Below are 14,385 nucleotides of genomic sequence, written 5' to 3'. Positions count from 1 at the left end.
CCGCACCGGCCCCGCACCGGCCCCGCACCGGCCCCGCACCGGCCCCGGGAGCCGCAGCCGCAGCCGCAGCCGGAGCGGGCGCCTCCGCCGGCGGTGGGTGGGTGGGTGAGCTGGGGGTGGGGGAGCGCAGAGAGGCTGTGCGGGCGGGAGGAGGAGGAGGAGGAGGGGGAGAGGGGGGAGGAAGGCTGCCCCCGAGGCTGCGCTGGGGGCGGCGGCAGCGCCCCGAGCCACCCGCCCCGCGGGAGGAGAGTGGGGTCTCCCCAGCCGAGCCCTCCTGCAGCCTCAGGGCGGCCCTGCGGGAGGGTCCTGTCCCCATTTGCTGCCAGGTTCCTAGCAAAGTCCTCCCATGTCATCAGCCCCCCATAGCACCCACAGCACCGAAGCCCCAGCACTTACCAAGTGCCTTCCCTTATATCAACATATTCTGCGTTGGCAACACCAAGAAGTCCCAAGTGCTTTAATGGCACCTGTACCCCCAGATGTCCCTAAGCAAGAGGGCAGAGACCTGGCACTGCTCTGTGGGGAAGCGCTACCTTGCCCCCTCCTCCCTCCATCCATGGGGCTGGACACGCAGTTACCCACAGAAGCCACCCTGGGTGAGTAGCTCTGCGTCCTCAGGAGTGGTGTTTAGCCCACAGATTGCCTGAGCTCAGCTGAGCGTGCGTGGCCTGCACTGCCCAGGCAGCCTCGGTGGGACCATTGCTTTGCATTGGTGCAAATGACACGGAGGTGGCTACCTCTGCTGAGATGAGCACCCCGGCCTTTCCTGGAGCAGCAGCAGCGCCTGGGCAGCGGGCTCAGCCGCTGGAGCCCTCTCGGCACCAGCAGTGACCACTGCACACTGCACATGTCTCCAGTGTGCCGAGATCAGCAGCCACAGTGCCTTCCTCCCTAACGCACCCACCAGGGATGAACCTGTCCCCACAGTGAAGCCTGTGACGTAGCTGTGGCTGGAAGAGTCCGTGTACGTTACCCCTACCCATAAGTGTCCAGAGTCACGAGGTGTTTGAGGATGCAAGCTGATCGCTGCATGGGGCTGAGCAAGCCCCGGCTGCTGAGTGCCGTGCCCGGGGGCAGTGACAGCAGCCGAATGCGCGAGCCCTGGGGCAGCCTCCCTGGGCAGCTCCGTGTCACCGAGTGCCCCTGGATGCAGAAAGCAGGCCGGGCTACCAGGAGGCTTCATGCTGAAACCCGAAACAAAGACATCTCTGCAAAGGGGGAGGGAGGAGCTAAGGGGCGGGCTGGCGCGTGAAGACTTCTTTAGGCACACAGCAATGATCCAGTGGGAAAGCAAGGGAAGAAGAGTCTCAGCAAAAGTATTAGTGCGCTGTTGGAGACCAGAGTGGGGTCACAGATAAATCTATTTCCTAAAAGCGCAGTCAAGACAGCAAAAAAAAAAAAAAAACAGATAAGAGACTTAAATCTTAGGTACCATAGCACTGAAGCGGTCCGACGCCTAAATCAGGCTGGTAGCTCCCAGGCATTGCCACGTCCTCCCATGCTGGCCATCATCATCTTGCTTTAAACAGTCCATCCTGCTGCATCCCTGCTCCTATTGCCTGCATGGCTGGGTGAGGAGGGGGAAATGTGTGCTCTGCTGCACTCGCACTGTGCCTCAACACTCAGGTACACGTGCAAGGGTCTATGTTGCACCAGCTCTATTTGTATTTATAGTATTCCCCTCCTTTTGCCCTAGTCGTGATACACAGTGTTAGATGAGCCTGATCACGCATTCACTGCTTGGCTGTTTAAGCCTTTCCAGTTCCACATTCCCACCCGAGATTACAAAGACCTCCATTTAAGGCCAGTCACCAGAGCACGGCAAAGGAAACCCGATGCAAACCAGCCACGGCACCTACGGAGCTGCTTGCAGAGGGACCAAGACGCAGCCCGGGGCGCGAGCAGCGCTCACAGGTTGAACCCCCGGTGAGCCCCGAGGGGCCGGTCGCTGCTCCCAGGCCAGCCCCAGCCTGCCTGGCAGTGCGCGCGGCTCTCCCGGCCGGTCCGGAGAGCGCCGTGGCCATCCAAGATGCGGAAAGGCAGGGAGCAGCGACGCACCTCTCCTGCCCTTGCCAAACACCCGTCGAGGAGCTTGCTTTGATCTCGAGGCCTTCCGAGGAGTGGGGACTGCTGCAGAGATGAAAGCCCCGCGCCTGGGCTCTACTGCTGAGCACTGGTGTGTGGCCTGCAAGACTTCCCTCCCTTTGATACCAAACACAGGCTTGCCTGCCAAAGAAGGGTGTCAGTGTAAGTGTGCGACATGGGCTAGAGGGTAAAATTGTGTGCAAACAGCCACCCTGCAAGTCTGCTCACACCCCCTTAGGGCTGGAGGCTCCTTTCGCAGGGGGCAGAGCTGCTTCTTGGAGGACCTGCTTGGTGGACCTGCTGGGCTGCGTGCAATGGGACAGGGTCCCCAGCGCTTTGGTGGTGAAGCAGGCTCCGATGTGCCGGCCAGGTGAGGCAGCCGGGCGGCCTTGGGGGGCACCTGGGGAGGAGCGGGTGCTAAGTGGGTCTGCCTGGGGGAGCACCTTGCTGCTTTCAGCAACGGGGTGCTGCAGGGCTGGAACAGGTTGAGCAGGGCAAGAGGAGCTGCGTGGAAACGCTTCTCCAGAAACGGCAGGACTGCTGCTGGGGAGGCCCCTGGTTGGAGGTCACTGGGACCCACGAGGGAACCTGTGGCCTTTGGGCAAGGGGAGCTACGTGTCACGGGTGAGCACTGTCACACAGAGCAGGAGCCAAAGGCCTCCTGGGGCCAACCATGGGCTTTTGGGGCAACCGTCCTTCCACACCTGCTGAGCACCATGGGGAAAGCAAAACCCACAGGAAGAGGTGAAAATAAGAAAAGAATGGAAGGAAAGGGAATTTAGCTGGAAGCAGAAATTGTGCTGGGCTTTCCAATGGGGTGGGGGATGCCTTCTGCTCGAGCAGGCGCTCGGGAGCTTTTTGTAGCTTGCTGTGGGATGAGATGTGACACGCTGATGTCTCCCACGTGATCCAGCCATATCCTGCAATATGCTCTCCTGGGAGGTGTTGGTGCCTAACCAGTACTAAAGCACTGAAAGGCAAAGCTATGGAGAGCCTCCCCTCTGCAGCAGCAGCGCCAAGGATATTTTTTCTGTCCTTTTTATATATTTATGTGTATATGTGCATATTTATAAGTGTATATTTAAAGGCTAGCAGTATTCAAGAGGATTTTATGAAAGTCACAGTGAGTGCCTAAAATATTACCACACCTAACTTTCCCCACTATTGCAGACAAGTAGAGTGTCCTCAAAAATACCCCTACTGGGGGAAGGCAAAATTTCTTGAGGGCAGAACTCCAGATGAAACAAGATGATGACTCTATTTCTCAGGAGGAGGAAAAAAAATACATATATATATATATGGCTGAAAAAGAGACCAGAAGCTAAAATCCTAATTATACCCTGCAGTAAGCTGTCAGAAACTGGCAGCAGTGGGAGGCAGGAGAGAAGGCAAAGCTGATCTCGGTGAGTTTGAATTAGTGTAATCTGCTCTAACCATACTTAAAATGCATATTGTGTGGGATGGGAAAGCTCTGGGATTCTCTGACGCACGCTTTCCACCACAGTTATTTTAATCTGTTGAGCTCCCAGGATGGAGGTTATCAGTGGGTGCAGAGCAGTCTCACCTGGCCAGCGCTGAAATCCAGAGACACCTCAGTGTGTTCACCTCTGAGCATAAAGTCTTTATAACTAGGCTGCTGATAAGCATCCTGATTTGGGGAATTTTTGTATTCTTCAGACGTGTTTAATAATAAACAGATCTCAGCTCACAGGGCTGTTACTGATGTAAAATGCATTTTTTTCATACTTAATGTTTTGGGGCAGAGGTTTGGGGAATGTTGAGGCTTTAGGAGTTGTGGTTAGTACGTTGTGTTTATTTAGCATTGTGTGTATTGGTACTGAGCTTATATTCGTGATAATATCTTAGAATATCTTAGCTGAGCTGACTGAAAGGAATTTATCTTTTTAATTAATGAGCTAGGGAGATAAATGTTTTTGTGATGCAACCACTCGGCTCCTGGTTTTGATCCTGCTGGTGTAGGCCTATGAAGTGTTTCACAGTAGGTCCATAAAGATCCTGAGTGCCTAATTTCCACCATATTGCCCTTGTGGGTGCACAAATCTATGAGGGCTTGTGCCTTTATAACTGATGCCAGCTACATTTGGTAGAGGTAGGGTTCAGGCAGGCCTCTGAAGCACCCACGTTGGTAGCAGGCTAGGCAGATAACTGGTTTGTGCTGGAGGCCCAGTATCAGACTAAGCATTTTCCAGTACTGGGTCTGGTAGGTGTCCTGCAGCACCAGCAGCTCCTCAGCCCCACCTGCCCAGGGCTTTCAGTCCCTCTTGTTCAAGCTCTCTCTTCATCAGTGTTTCACTGCACCCTTCCTGTAGACGAAGGGTTTCTGTGTGTCTCGAGCTTCAATGCAAGTGAAATATTGCACACTGGATGTTCTAGGTCATTAACACTGAAGACTTTCACCTGGTAGTATCTCAGCTCTTGAATTCCTGAAATCAATGGAAGTTCTTGGCTGTAATGTGAGAGCTTCTGTCAGTATCTGTCTAACTCCACTCCCATTTTCCAAGGGTAACAGAACACAGCTTCTGCCAGACAAGCTGGTTTTGCTTTGATCACAAATGTTTTTACACAGCAGTCGGTGAGCCCGCGGTAAGGAGGGTTTTCATATGCCCTTAGGCTTGCTCTGTCTGCAGTAACAGGTTAAATTGGTGGTATCTAGTCTGTGGCTTCCACATACTGTAGGGGCAGCCTTTACAAAAGAAAACTGCGTATGCAAGGACACAACTAAATGCCCTCCCTGAACGTGCGTTACATGTGAGCAGCATCCCCAATGAGCCTGGACTGTGAACAGTCAGCAAGGACATGCGTGTTGTGTGGTGTTGCTTCCTTTCCCTCACAAAGGGGGAACAGCCAAAGTTGTATTTATCTCACGTGTGTATAGCAGATATAGAGCTTAAAGGGAGTAAGAGCTGGGCCCATCAGAACAATCGCCAGAGGGGCACCTTTCAGGTGGTTCCCTCGAGAAAGTCTGAGAATGGCTCAATGAAGAGAATAAAAGGCAGAATTTGTCCTGTTTTTCTTCTAGGGCAAAGGCACATGAAAAAGGTCAGGACAATACTCATAATATATACACACAGCATGTTAAAATTTATTTCACAGAAATCCTCCTTTGTTGTGTTTGTTTTAATACGTACTAGTTCCAAGGAGCAGCTCTGGAAATGGGTTGAACTTGATAGGAAAGCTAAAACCAAGACAGCCTGCAATTTCTCTGTACAATAATCACTCTGCTACAGTGCACAACACCTAATCCAAAAGCCACATTAGCCATTAATTGGAGACGAAAGACACCCCAGCAGTAGGATTGGAAGAAAGGGCACACTAGTGTTATGTCACTCCCTGAATGTCAGGATAGTAGCTGCTTGTGTCCTGTGGAATAAGGAATCCTCCTTAGTCGACCTCTTCAAAACCTTACTGCAAGGCACAAAAGCTCTGCTTCAGCTCCAAAATAATTTATATCCATCCTCCACTTCCTCCGTGCTGTTCTCGTTTGCTTCACCTCACTACCTACTCCCTCAGGGCTTAACCAAAACCCATCCATCTGTGGCAGATAAAGCTGTTGGGATCAGGCCCTCACAATGTTTGTGGCAACGGGGCAGTGCTCCATATACAAACGTGACAGTGTTGGATTGGCCAGCAAAGTCCCCTCTCCTGCTCACCGTGCTCAATGATCTGCCCAGCAGCCTGCTTGCTAGAAGGCAGAGAAACACAGTACCTGAAACACCACATTTGTGGTGACAAAGGGAAGGTTACGTTCTGGCCATGCTTAAAGCTAAGCCTGGGAAGCAAAGCGAGCGACAGGGCCTCAGTGAACCCTGGCATTAACAGGCACCCATAAATGAACTGCAGACAGGCTGGCAGCCCGCACAGCGCTCTCCCACAGGACTCACGGAACAGGGATCTGGCGAGAGCTGCTCCACGCAGAAGTGTCCTGTAACACGGTCAGTAGCAGAGTGCATCTGGAGATGCCAAATTCCTACTCCATGCATTGCGCCCACGCAGGTTGTACCCCTTCAAGGAGGTGAGCAGGGGCAGGGGGACGAGTTCTCTGTGCTGCTCGGACCAAGGGTAGCCCAAGCCCTGACCCGTTAGTGCCCACACCAGCTCAACAGCAGCATTACTTGCAAGAACAGGGGATAGGAAATTCTTCTAGCTTTCCTCTCCCCTCTCCGTCGTTTCAAGTCAACAGTGAAGCTTCTTTCATCACCAAGGTGCCTCCTATGCATTTTAAAGATTCCCAGAGCACTGTTTTAACCCTAACATGCTTCAAAAAAATAAGGTTAAAAGTAATTTGGAATCCAAACAGATTCAGGTCAGTCGTTTTATCACCACTATTCTGGAGACGTAGTCTGTTCTCTGGGCAAATGCAACATCATTCCCTTTGCAGAGGAGGCCCTATCTCCTTCTTGCTACCTAGGATTTCTTCGGTCTGAGGTGGGCCGTGCATTGCTAAGAAACTAAAAAAGGGTCTGTGATTTCCCCAGATTCCTCCCCACGTTCCTTCCACAGAACTCCTGCTGTTGGTGGAAACGGCAGCCAGGGCGCTCGGCTCCACTCGGGAAGCTGCCTGGACGGCGCTGCAGCCCCCGGGACCCGTTTCGGCAGCAGCCTCTCTCGGAGCTGCCGGCACCGTGATGTGACCACGAGAGCGAGCTCTGCCCGAGGCCGCAGCGCACACGCACGCGCAGACCTCAGTGCTTCTGCAGGTAGGTAAGACCTACCAAATGGAAGGAAAGTTCAGCACTTATCACCAGCGGCCAGGTTCCCTGGGGCCTGCAGCACAGTTCCTAGGTAATCCTAAGGAAGTCACCAGCTAGCCAGCGGAGTTGGCAGACCTTGCTCAGAAAGGGAGCATTCCTCTTCCTGCTGCTGGATGTCATCCATGGAAGCTGAGGAACGCCACAGCGCATCTAATAATAAATGGGATTCAGGACTCTGGTAATGAGACCTCACACATTGGGTCTGCAGCACACATGACTTTGGAGAGGTTTTGAAAGCTAAAAGACTTTTCCCATGTTGTACACCAAATCCCTGGACTTATTCTTCTGGGAACTGGAGGCGAGCCTTTGTTTTGCATAAGTAGGTTAAACAATAATTTCATTATCTCTCCTGTAAAAGGCAAAGAATTAAAATTTAAGACTGTTCCTCACATCACAGCTGTTTTTACAAGCAGCCAAGATGCTGGTCCTGATGAGGCAATGAAGAAGCCCACCTAGTGCTAATAAAGGAAGAGACCAATTGCCACTACAGATCTCACATGAGAAAATTCACCCAGAGGTATCTTTCTGCTCTTCTTTGGGATAGGGGATAAGGGATAGAGAAAAAACTGCCTTGGTAGGGAGCAGGGAGACCTCTCTGCCTGCTTGACAGGGCTCCCAGGCCCCTCAGGACACAGAGCCTGGCAAATTGTGACCAAGGAGCCCGCTCCGCAGCGGGACCTGCCCAGCAGGACAGAACGGCACCAGAGCAAGAGGAGTGAGCTGCTGAGGCAGAATGTCAGTGCACGTGCTCAGATCTTAACTGAGAACACAGATTCCTGTGCAGAATACCCTTTTTTGTACCTTGTATATGGAGCTGCCTGGAAAAATGGAAGAAGAGAAGTAGAGGCACCTTGGACATAATTCTATTCGCTATGTGGCACAAGTTAGCTAGAAATGTAATCCAGTGTGTTGGCTCCAAAGGTTTGTGCTTCTAAAATCGTGATGCTCATGATTGAGAAATCTTTTCCTGAGCCAATTTCACATACAGATTCTCAAGTAATGTTTACTTAACCTTTCTGGACATGAACTTCCTCTGACTAGCCAAACTAGCAAGGTCCCAGCAGCTAATGAATGTTAGAGGGACTCTACCTCCATGCTGCAGGAAAGGGAGAGAACGGACACCCCCCTAAGCAACATATTAGACTGTATGGGATACCTTTGAGATGCAAGCCCCACAGTGGAGAAAGGAAAGAAGGAAGCAAAGGACAGAAATCTATGTGTGCTTAAAGTTCAAGGCTTGTCCTTGGGCAGCATCTTGGCTCTTTCAATCCCCCCATGCAAGGAAGCATCAAAGGTGGGCTGAGTGTCGTGTTAGGGGTCCCTTGTTCTCAAGGCACCTCCATGGAAGCTGTGCCACCGGGGCAAGGGCTGCTCCTTGCAACAGCTGGGGACGAGCTGGGTGTAGGAAGAGCCTCTTGCTGCAACACTGAGTTCTAGGTGACGACACCTCTAGAAATTTAGACATTAGGGTGCTTCCCTTGCCTATTGAGAGCCATCCACTGGCTCCTAAGGCTGGCTGCAAAAGGCAGAAGCATTCACAGAAAACTAAACAGTGTGGAAGGAATAACACAGTTTTATCCTTGGCCCTGCAGCAAGCTGCTCTGGCAAATGCAGCTTCCTTTGGGGGGCCCTGCCTCTCCCTAGCTGCTGGAGGGCTACAAAATGAGCCTTTTGTTTCCGACTGACAGTGGTGCAGTGGCAAATCCCCAAGCAAGTAGTATTTGTTTAAGTCCATAGGCACTTATTCATTATAAGGGTATTGTTAGGAGTTAAAACTCTCCCATGGCAGAGTGCCACCAGGGCAGAGCTTCTGGGCTGCTCACATCACAAACTGGACAAATGGCACATTGCACGGATGGTATGTAGGCTGAGGGGGGCTCTTTGCACAGGGGAACGCTTCCTCCTCTAATATGTTGCAAGGAGGAGTGTGGGCTCGCACAAGCCCTGTGCACCAAGGGTGGAAGAGAGAGATTTTTTTGATGGCAGAACAAAATAGGGACTGTTGGGACAGCCTTCTCGTTACGTCCCGTAATCCTCATCGTTTCCATTACGGTTCAATTCATGATCGTGGCAACACAGGTTCACAGTTGAAAGCCTGACGGCAGCTGTCGGTATTGCAGAAGAGTATCAGCACAAACAAGGGCTGTTTAGTGTTGAGACAAGGAGTTTTCTTTCATCTTGGCTACACTAGAAGCTCACCCCCGCTCTCTCCTTGCTCTCCCCCTCTCCCCGTTTCACTACCCGAACCCCTGACTGCAGTTTTGCAGCACACCTGCCTTGCCCCTAGCTCCAGTTTTCCTTCTTGAAAGCGAGCTGCACGGCGTCGTGCACGTCCTGCACCACGTAGGAGGCCTCCACCAGGCTGGGGTCAAAGCAGAAGTCCCGATGCCCGTGGAACACGGTCTCCGTCACGCACTCCTCCGGGTTCCCAGGAGCCTCGGCGTTGTGCCGGTAGACCCCAGTGCAGACCAGGATAGACTCGCAGCTCTCCATGGAAATGTTGCAGTCCTCCCTTTGCTCGGGCTGGTCCTCGGTCTGGGCACTAGCTGCCACTGGGCTCCTCTTCACCGCAGCCTCGACCTGGTTCTGCTGAGCTGACTTGAGGTAGCTGTTGTAGAGGTTTGCCCCATAGATATCGGACATGGGATTATCCCTAGATAAGGCCACAGCATGAAACAGAAATGAGAAACTAATGCACACATCAAGTTCTGGCTCTGGCAGACTGGCACTAAGGCAGCACTGAGAGAGGAAGGGTCACAAGGCATTCACTAATGTCAAGAGTATCCCCCAGCCTGGGGCAGGGAGTGCATCTCTTGCTGTAGGTGGTCATGGGGGACCCAGTGATGAGTCCTGTTCAGCCAGGGTGAAGACCACAGGCTTCACAAATAGCTTTTTTATCAAAGGGAAAAAGACCTTATCACACCTTAGATGTTAGAATCACGTTACATGCACTCTGCATCCTGCAGTAAGAACTTTCCTTGGCTGACAGTGCCCTTCAAACTATCAGAAGCGTGGGGTGCAAAATCCTAGCAACCCTTTGCTCTAGAAGAGGAGACACCAGCAATGACTTGGAGATCCTGGTGCTCCTTTTACAAATCCCCATAAAGAACTTTGCTTAAAAGAAACCAGTATGCAACTTCCCAAGGAAGCAAGCTGATAAAAACAGTCTCTTACCCAATTGCATAGAGGCGTCGGATGGGAGCCTTCCAGCCTTGCTTCTCAGCCTGCTGCTTTATCAGGTACTCGGCATAGCGGTAGGTGACTGTGCTGGGCTTGCCAATCAAGGCCTCGTACTTGAGCTCACGTCCTGTCACCTTCTTGTAGATGTTCTCCAAGCAGAGAAGGAAAGTGCCATGGCCAAACCTGCCTCGGAAAGGAAATCATTCCTCATTGCCCCCAGTCACGACACTTGTGTGACAAACCTCCCTCTGTGGTAGGGTCATCTGTTGTAACCCAGGGTCCTGCCTGGTTTGGACACAGTATCTACCCACACACCCTCCTACACCGGCAGTTATTTGGCTTTTGTTTCTCATGCAATTTCAATGTCCCTATTGCCAGACTCTAACCCTAAGGAAAAGTGCTGTGTAAGGGAAGATCTGCAGAGGAGTTGTCTTAACTAGGCTAAAATAAATACCACGCATTTTACCTGGGCATCTTGGCTTCAGCCATCCACAGAAGATCCATGTTACAGGCAAGAACGGGCAGATGAGGGTATGGTATGTCTTCCAACTCTGCCCCAGGGTTCCCATTGCTCAAGAGCACATCAATAATAAGTTGCAGACTTGTCTCCCACCTGACCGGCTCTCCAAACAGAATCACCCCTGAAACATCCAAGAGAAGTTTGGAAACTCCCAGCACCTAAGTACAGGACCTACTAGCAAAGGAATAGTGCCTGCCACACTGCATGCTTTCCCAAAAGAGACAAACCAGCCATCCAGAAGGAACAAAAGAGCCATTCACCCTTCAGTCAGTTCTCTCTGCTGGGCTGCTGTGGCTAATACTGCTGCCATCAGAGCACACCTAGTAGCCAGGCTCCGGTTTGCCCAGCACTGCGCTGTGTCCAGCACCACTTCCAGGTGCTGCAGCGGGGTAAAGAGAGGAGCTGGCTTCATTCTTAGCAAGCTGTGCTTTATGCTGTGCAGCTGCAGCTTGGACTGCACCCTGTCCAAAAGCTGCCTGTGGATACTGGTGAGCTGACGCCACCAGCTCCCCTCGCAGCTGGCTGGCCTCACTGCTATTTCTGCGTGCTGGGCACACGTAAACAAAGGCTACCGCTTACCTTCTATAGTGGGGAAGTCGGTGGTTGGAGGAGGCTGCCAGGGAAAAATAAACAGCTGAGTTAGTAACACAAATGGAAATGCCTCCTTCGAGACAGAAATAAAAACCCTTCAGCTGGTATTGCCAGGGCTGACCCGTAAAGAGGCAGGACAAAGCCCCTGACAGGCCATCCTGAATCCCCCAGAAGATTTTTTTTGACCTCCACCCTACATATTGTATTTCACAGATCCTGCATTCCTGTCTCTCAGACCTGGAGACATCTTGCCAATCACTGCAAGGAACTGCAATGAAACACAGCATGGCGTGAGGAGGAAAGAAGAGGGAAGAGTCACTGCAGGAGCCAACACTGGGAGGCAGAGAGAGATGCTGGTTCCTTGGTACCAATCCCAGGCTAGAGAGATGCTCTCACTAGAGCAGGCCCCCAGCAGCCAGCTGCTCTGACCCTTTGCAGCTTCTCGCCCCATGCTATAAGCTGTAATACAGCAGCCCACTCATTCTACTGAGGGATCAAGAACTTACCAGCTCCTTTGGCCTCCGGCTCTGATCCACCATATCCAGTAGGGGAAACGCCTTCCTCAGGGCCTCTATGGTGACCACGTGCTTGAAGCCCAAGCTATCCAGTTCATCAAGGAAAGACAGGGAGACTTTTTTAAAGAAATAGAGTAACTTTAAAAGGGATCTACAGCATTAAGAAACACAAGTCCTAGTAGTAGAGCTGTTACTTATACCTGATAATTGGTTAACTTTATTGCTTTCAGTCAAATTGCATGTTGTTGCATACATGCATCAACTTAAAAGGATGATGAAATTTACCTTGCCATTAGCAGCCCCTGGTGGTAAATCAAGAGAAGAGATTGCTGCAGGGCAGAAAGGGTGTCCTTTGGGAAACCTTTAAGACCAGGATTTGTGTACCGGGGCAGTGCAGGGGCTGACCAGGCTTCTGGACTAAAGCTGAATTAGTTGCACTCTGTATCAGCCTAATTGGAGACGAGAAATGGTGCATGCTGATAAACCTAGGCAAGGGGAGCCTGAGGTGCATCTGCTCGCAGGACACCTGGCCATTAGCTTCCTCTGCTTGTTCTGGGGAACGGACAAGGTTTTATACCGAAACGTATTCATACAAAAGTACAAGGTTTGACTGTGTGTGCACGTGTGTGTGTATGTGCACACGCACAATGCAGACCAAGGAAAGCCAGAAGGTGAATAAGAGGTAAATTACGTGTGCCTGCATTCAAGCCTCTGCTCAGGGTCCCTCTCCATAAGACAAGGCCAGCGGCCTTCCTGCTTCCTCGCTCCCCGCAAGCTAACTGTTGCGATGCTCCAGGCAGGGGCCGGTTTGGAAGAGCAGTGCTGAGGCGGGAAGCGGCGGCGGGACGCGCGGAGGGCGCGAGGCGCCAGCAGCAAAGGATACTTGCGGGCATTCTCCTCCACGGGCCCCTGCCCCGCCACCAGCACACACTTGTGGTGGAACTCACTGAAGAGCCGCAGCGGGCTGTGCGACAGGATCACCTGCTCCGGGGACACCTGCAGAAGGGAGGAAAGGGGCTTGGGTGAGAGGCGTGCCCTCTGCCATGCAGCGTGCGGCACGCAGGCTGCTTCCCTCTACACAGCCCTGGTGAGGCCACATCTGGAGACTCTGTCCAGTGCTGGGCTCCCCAGGACAAGAGGGATGTGGAGCTGCTGGAGAGAGTCCAGCGCAGGACTACCAGGATGATCAGGGGCCTGGAACATCGGCCCTGTGAGCAAAGGCTGAGGGAGCTGGGCCTGTTCAGGCTGGAGAAGAGGAGGCTGAGGGGGGACCTGATCAGTGTCTATAAATACCTCAAGGGAGGGAGGGAGGAGGAGGGGGCGGCCTCTTTTCAGTGGTGGCCACCAATAGGACTAGAGGAAACGGCCACAAACTGAGGCACCAAAAGTTCCACAGGAACTTAAGGAAACCCTCTTTGACAGTGAGGGTGACAAAGCACTGGAACAGGCTGCCCAGGGAGGTTGTGGAGTCTCCTTTGGAGATCTTTAAAACCCGCTTGGATGCAGCCCTGTGCCACGTGCTCTAGGTGTCCCTGCGTGAGCAGGGGCGTTGGACTAGATGACCTCTGAGGTCCCTTCCAACCTTAAGCATTCTGTGATTCTATGATTCCCCTGCTCCAAGCTGCTGCTTTCCTCCACCCATCCCTGCTGTCCCTGTCCGCTGAAAGGTCATGCCAAGGCACAGCCAGTCATTTGGTGTGACCTGCCACGGACCCAGCTGCAGCTAGCTGAGCTACACAGGGACATTCCAACCGCATCTGAGCAGGGTTATCTCTCTGCCTTGCTCAGGGGTGTTCCTGCACAGGTCCTGACAGGAACAAGGGCAGGCAAGGCAGAGCTTCCTACCCCTGCGTGCTCCCAGCACAGCCACCCAACGCTGTCTTTCAACAGCCTCCTTGCCAGCTCATGTGGCTCTAAAAATACATACAGAACTTGTTTTTTTTTTTATTTATTTATTTATTTATTTATTTAGCCTGGAGGAACACGTTCATATTCACCAACCCTGGGGCACCCAGCTCGGAAGGCAGACGCCGGACTATTCCGCCCGACGTTTCCCATCTGTTTGCACTCTGAAGGTCAGCGCTTCCCGTTCCCAGCCCTCCCCACGGAACTGTGCCGGGGCAGCCCCCCCACACTCCGCCCTGCTTCTCCCTGCTCCCGTGCAAAGTACGGACACGTGGAGTCAGAGCCAAGTAGGGGAAAGGTGCTGTGGAGAGGGGGGGAAAAATGCAAGGGGGGGAAGGAAAGCAGCAGTTTCTCAATCCCTTGGACTGATTTCATGGTGGTGCAAGAGCTTCCTCCTCCTCCTCCTCGTCCCTGCGAGACAGCCGCCGCGGGCAACGCGGGGTGATCGGGACGTGGCCGCTCCACGCCCGACCCTGCGGCCCTGCCCCGGGCGCCAGGGACCCGATTCCTGGCGCTTACCTGCAGCCCCAGGGCGTGGGACAGCTCCTCGGCCTTGGCCTTCCTCAGGCAGTTGCCGGCGTTGGTGAGGAAGACGACGGGGACGCGGAGCTGCCCGTCGCCGTCCGAGAGGGCGCGGAAGGCGTCGCGCGCGGCGGGGATCACCTGGCTGCCGCGCACCAGCACGCCGTCGATGTCGAAGAGGAAGCCGAAGGCGGGCGGCTGCAAGGCGAGCGCACGGGCGGTCACGGCGGCGCCTCTGCCCCCCGCCGCCGCCCGCACCAGCCCCGGGCCGGGGCCGCCCCCGCCTCCCCCCGCG

At 53.2% G+C, this 14,385-nt stretch overlaps 1 protein-coding gene across 1 annotated transcript in view; it reads right to left on the bottom strand.

Annotated features, from left to right (window-relative positions):
• Positions 1 to 9,129: 9,129 nt before the first annotated feature.
• HDHD5 (haloacid dehalogenase like hydrolase domain containing 5) overlaps positions 9,130 to 14,385 on the bottom strand; it is an 8,812-nt gene continuing 3,556 nt past the window's right edge. The window contains exons 2-8 of the mRNA XM_026052145.1: positions 14,088 to 14,374; positions 12,547 to 12,659; positions 11,655 to 11,748; positions 11,137 to 11,170; positions 10,504 to 10,678; positions 10,032 to 10,220; positions 9,130 to 9,510 (exon numbers count right to left, since the gene is read on the bottom strand). Coding sequence (XP_025907930.1) covers positions 9,141 to 9,510; positions 10,032 to 10,220; positions 10,504 to 10,678; positions 11,137 to 11,170; positions 11,655 to 11,748; positions 12,547 to 12,659; positions 14,088 to 14,374 — 1,262 coding nt within the window. The 3' untranslated portion in view covers positions 9,130 to 9,140. The remainder of the gene's footprint in view (positions 9,511 to 10,031; positions 10,221 to 10,503; positions 10,679 to 11,136; positions 11,171 to 11,654; positions 11,749 to 12,546; positions 12,660 to 14,087; positions 14,375 to 14,385) is intronic.

This window comes from Nothoprocta perdicaria, unplaced genomic scaffold (assembly GCF_003342845.1).
Source record: "Nothoprocta perdicaria isolate Ctin4 unplaced genomic scaffold, notPer1 scaffold_84, whole genome shotgun sequence".
In the NCBI taxonomy this organism is placed as follows: Eukaryota; Metazoa; Chordata; class Aves; order Tinamiformes; family Tinamidae; genus Nothoprocta; species Nothoprocta perdicaria.
The sequence above is the reverse complement of the archived record's forward strand: the minus strand, read 5'-3'. Positions and strand labels throughout refer to the sequence as shown.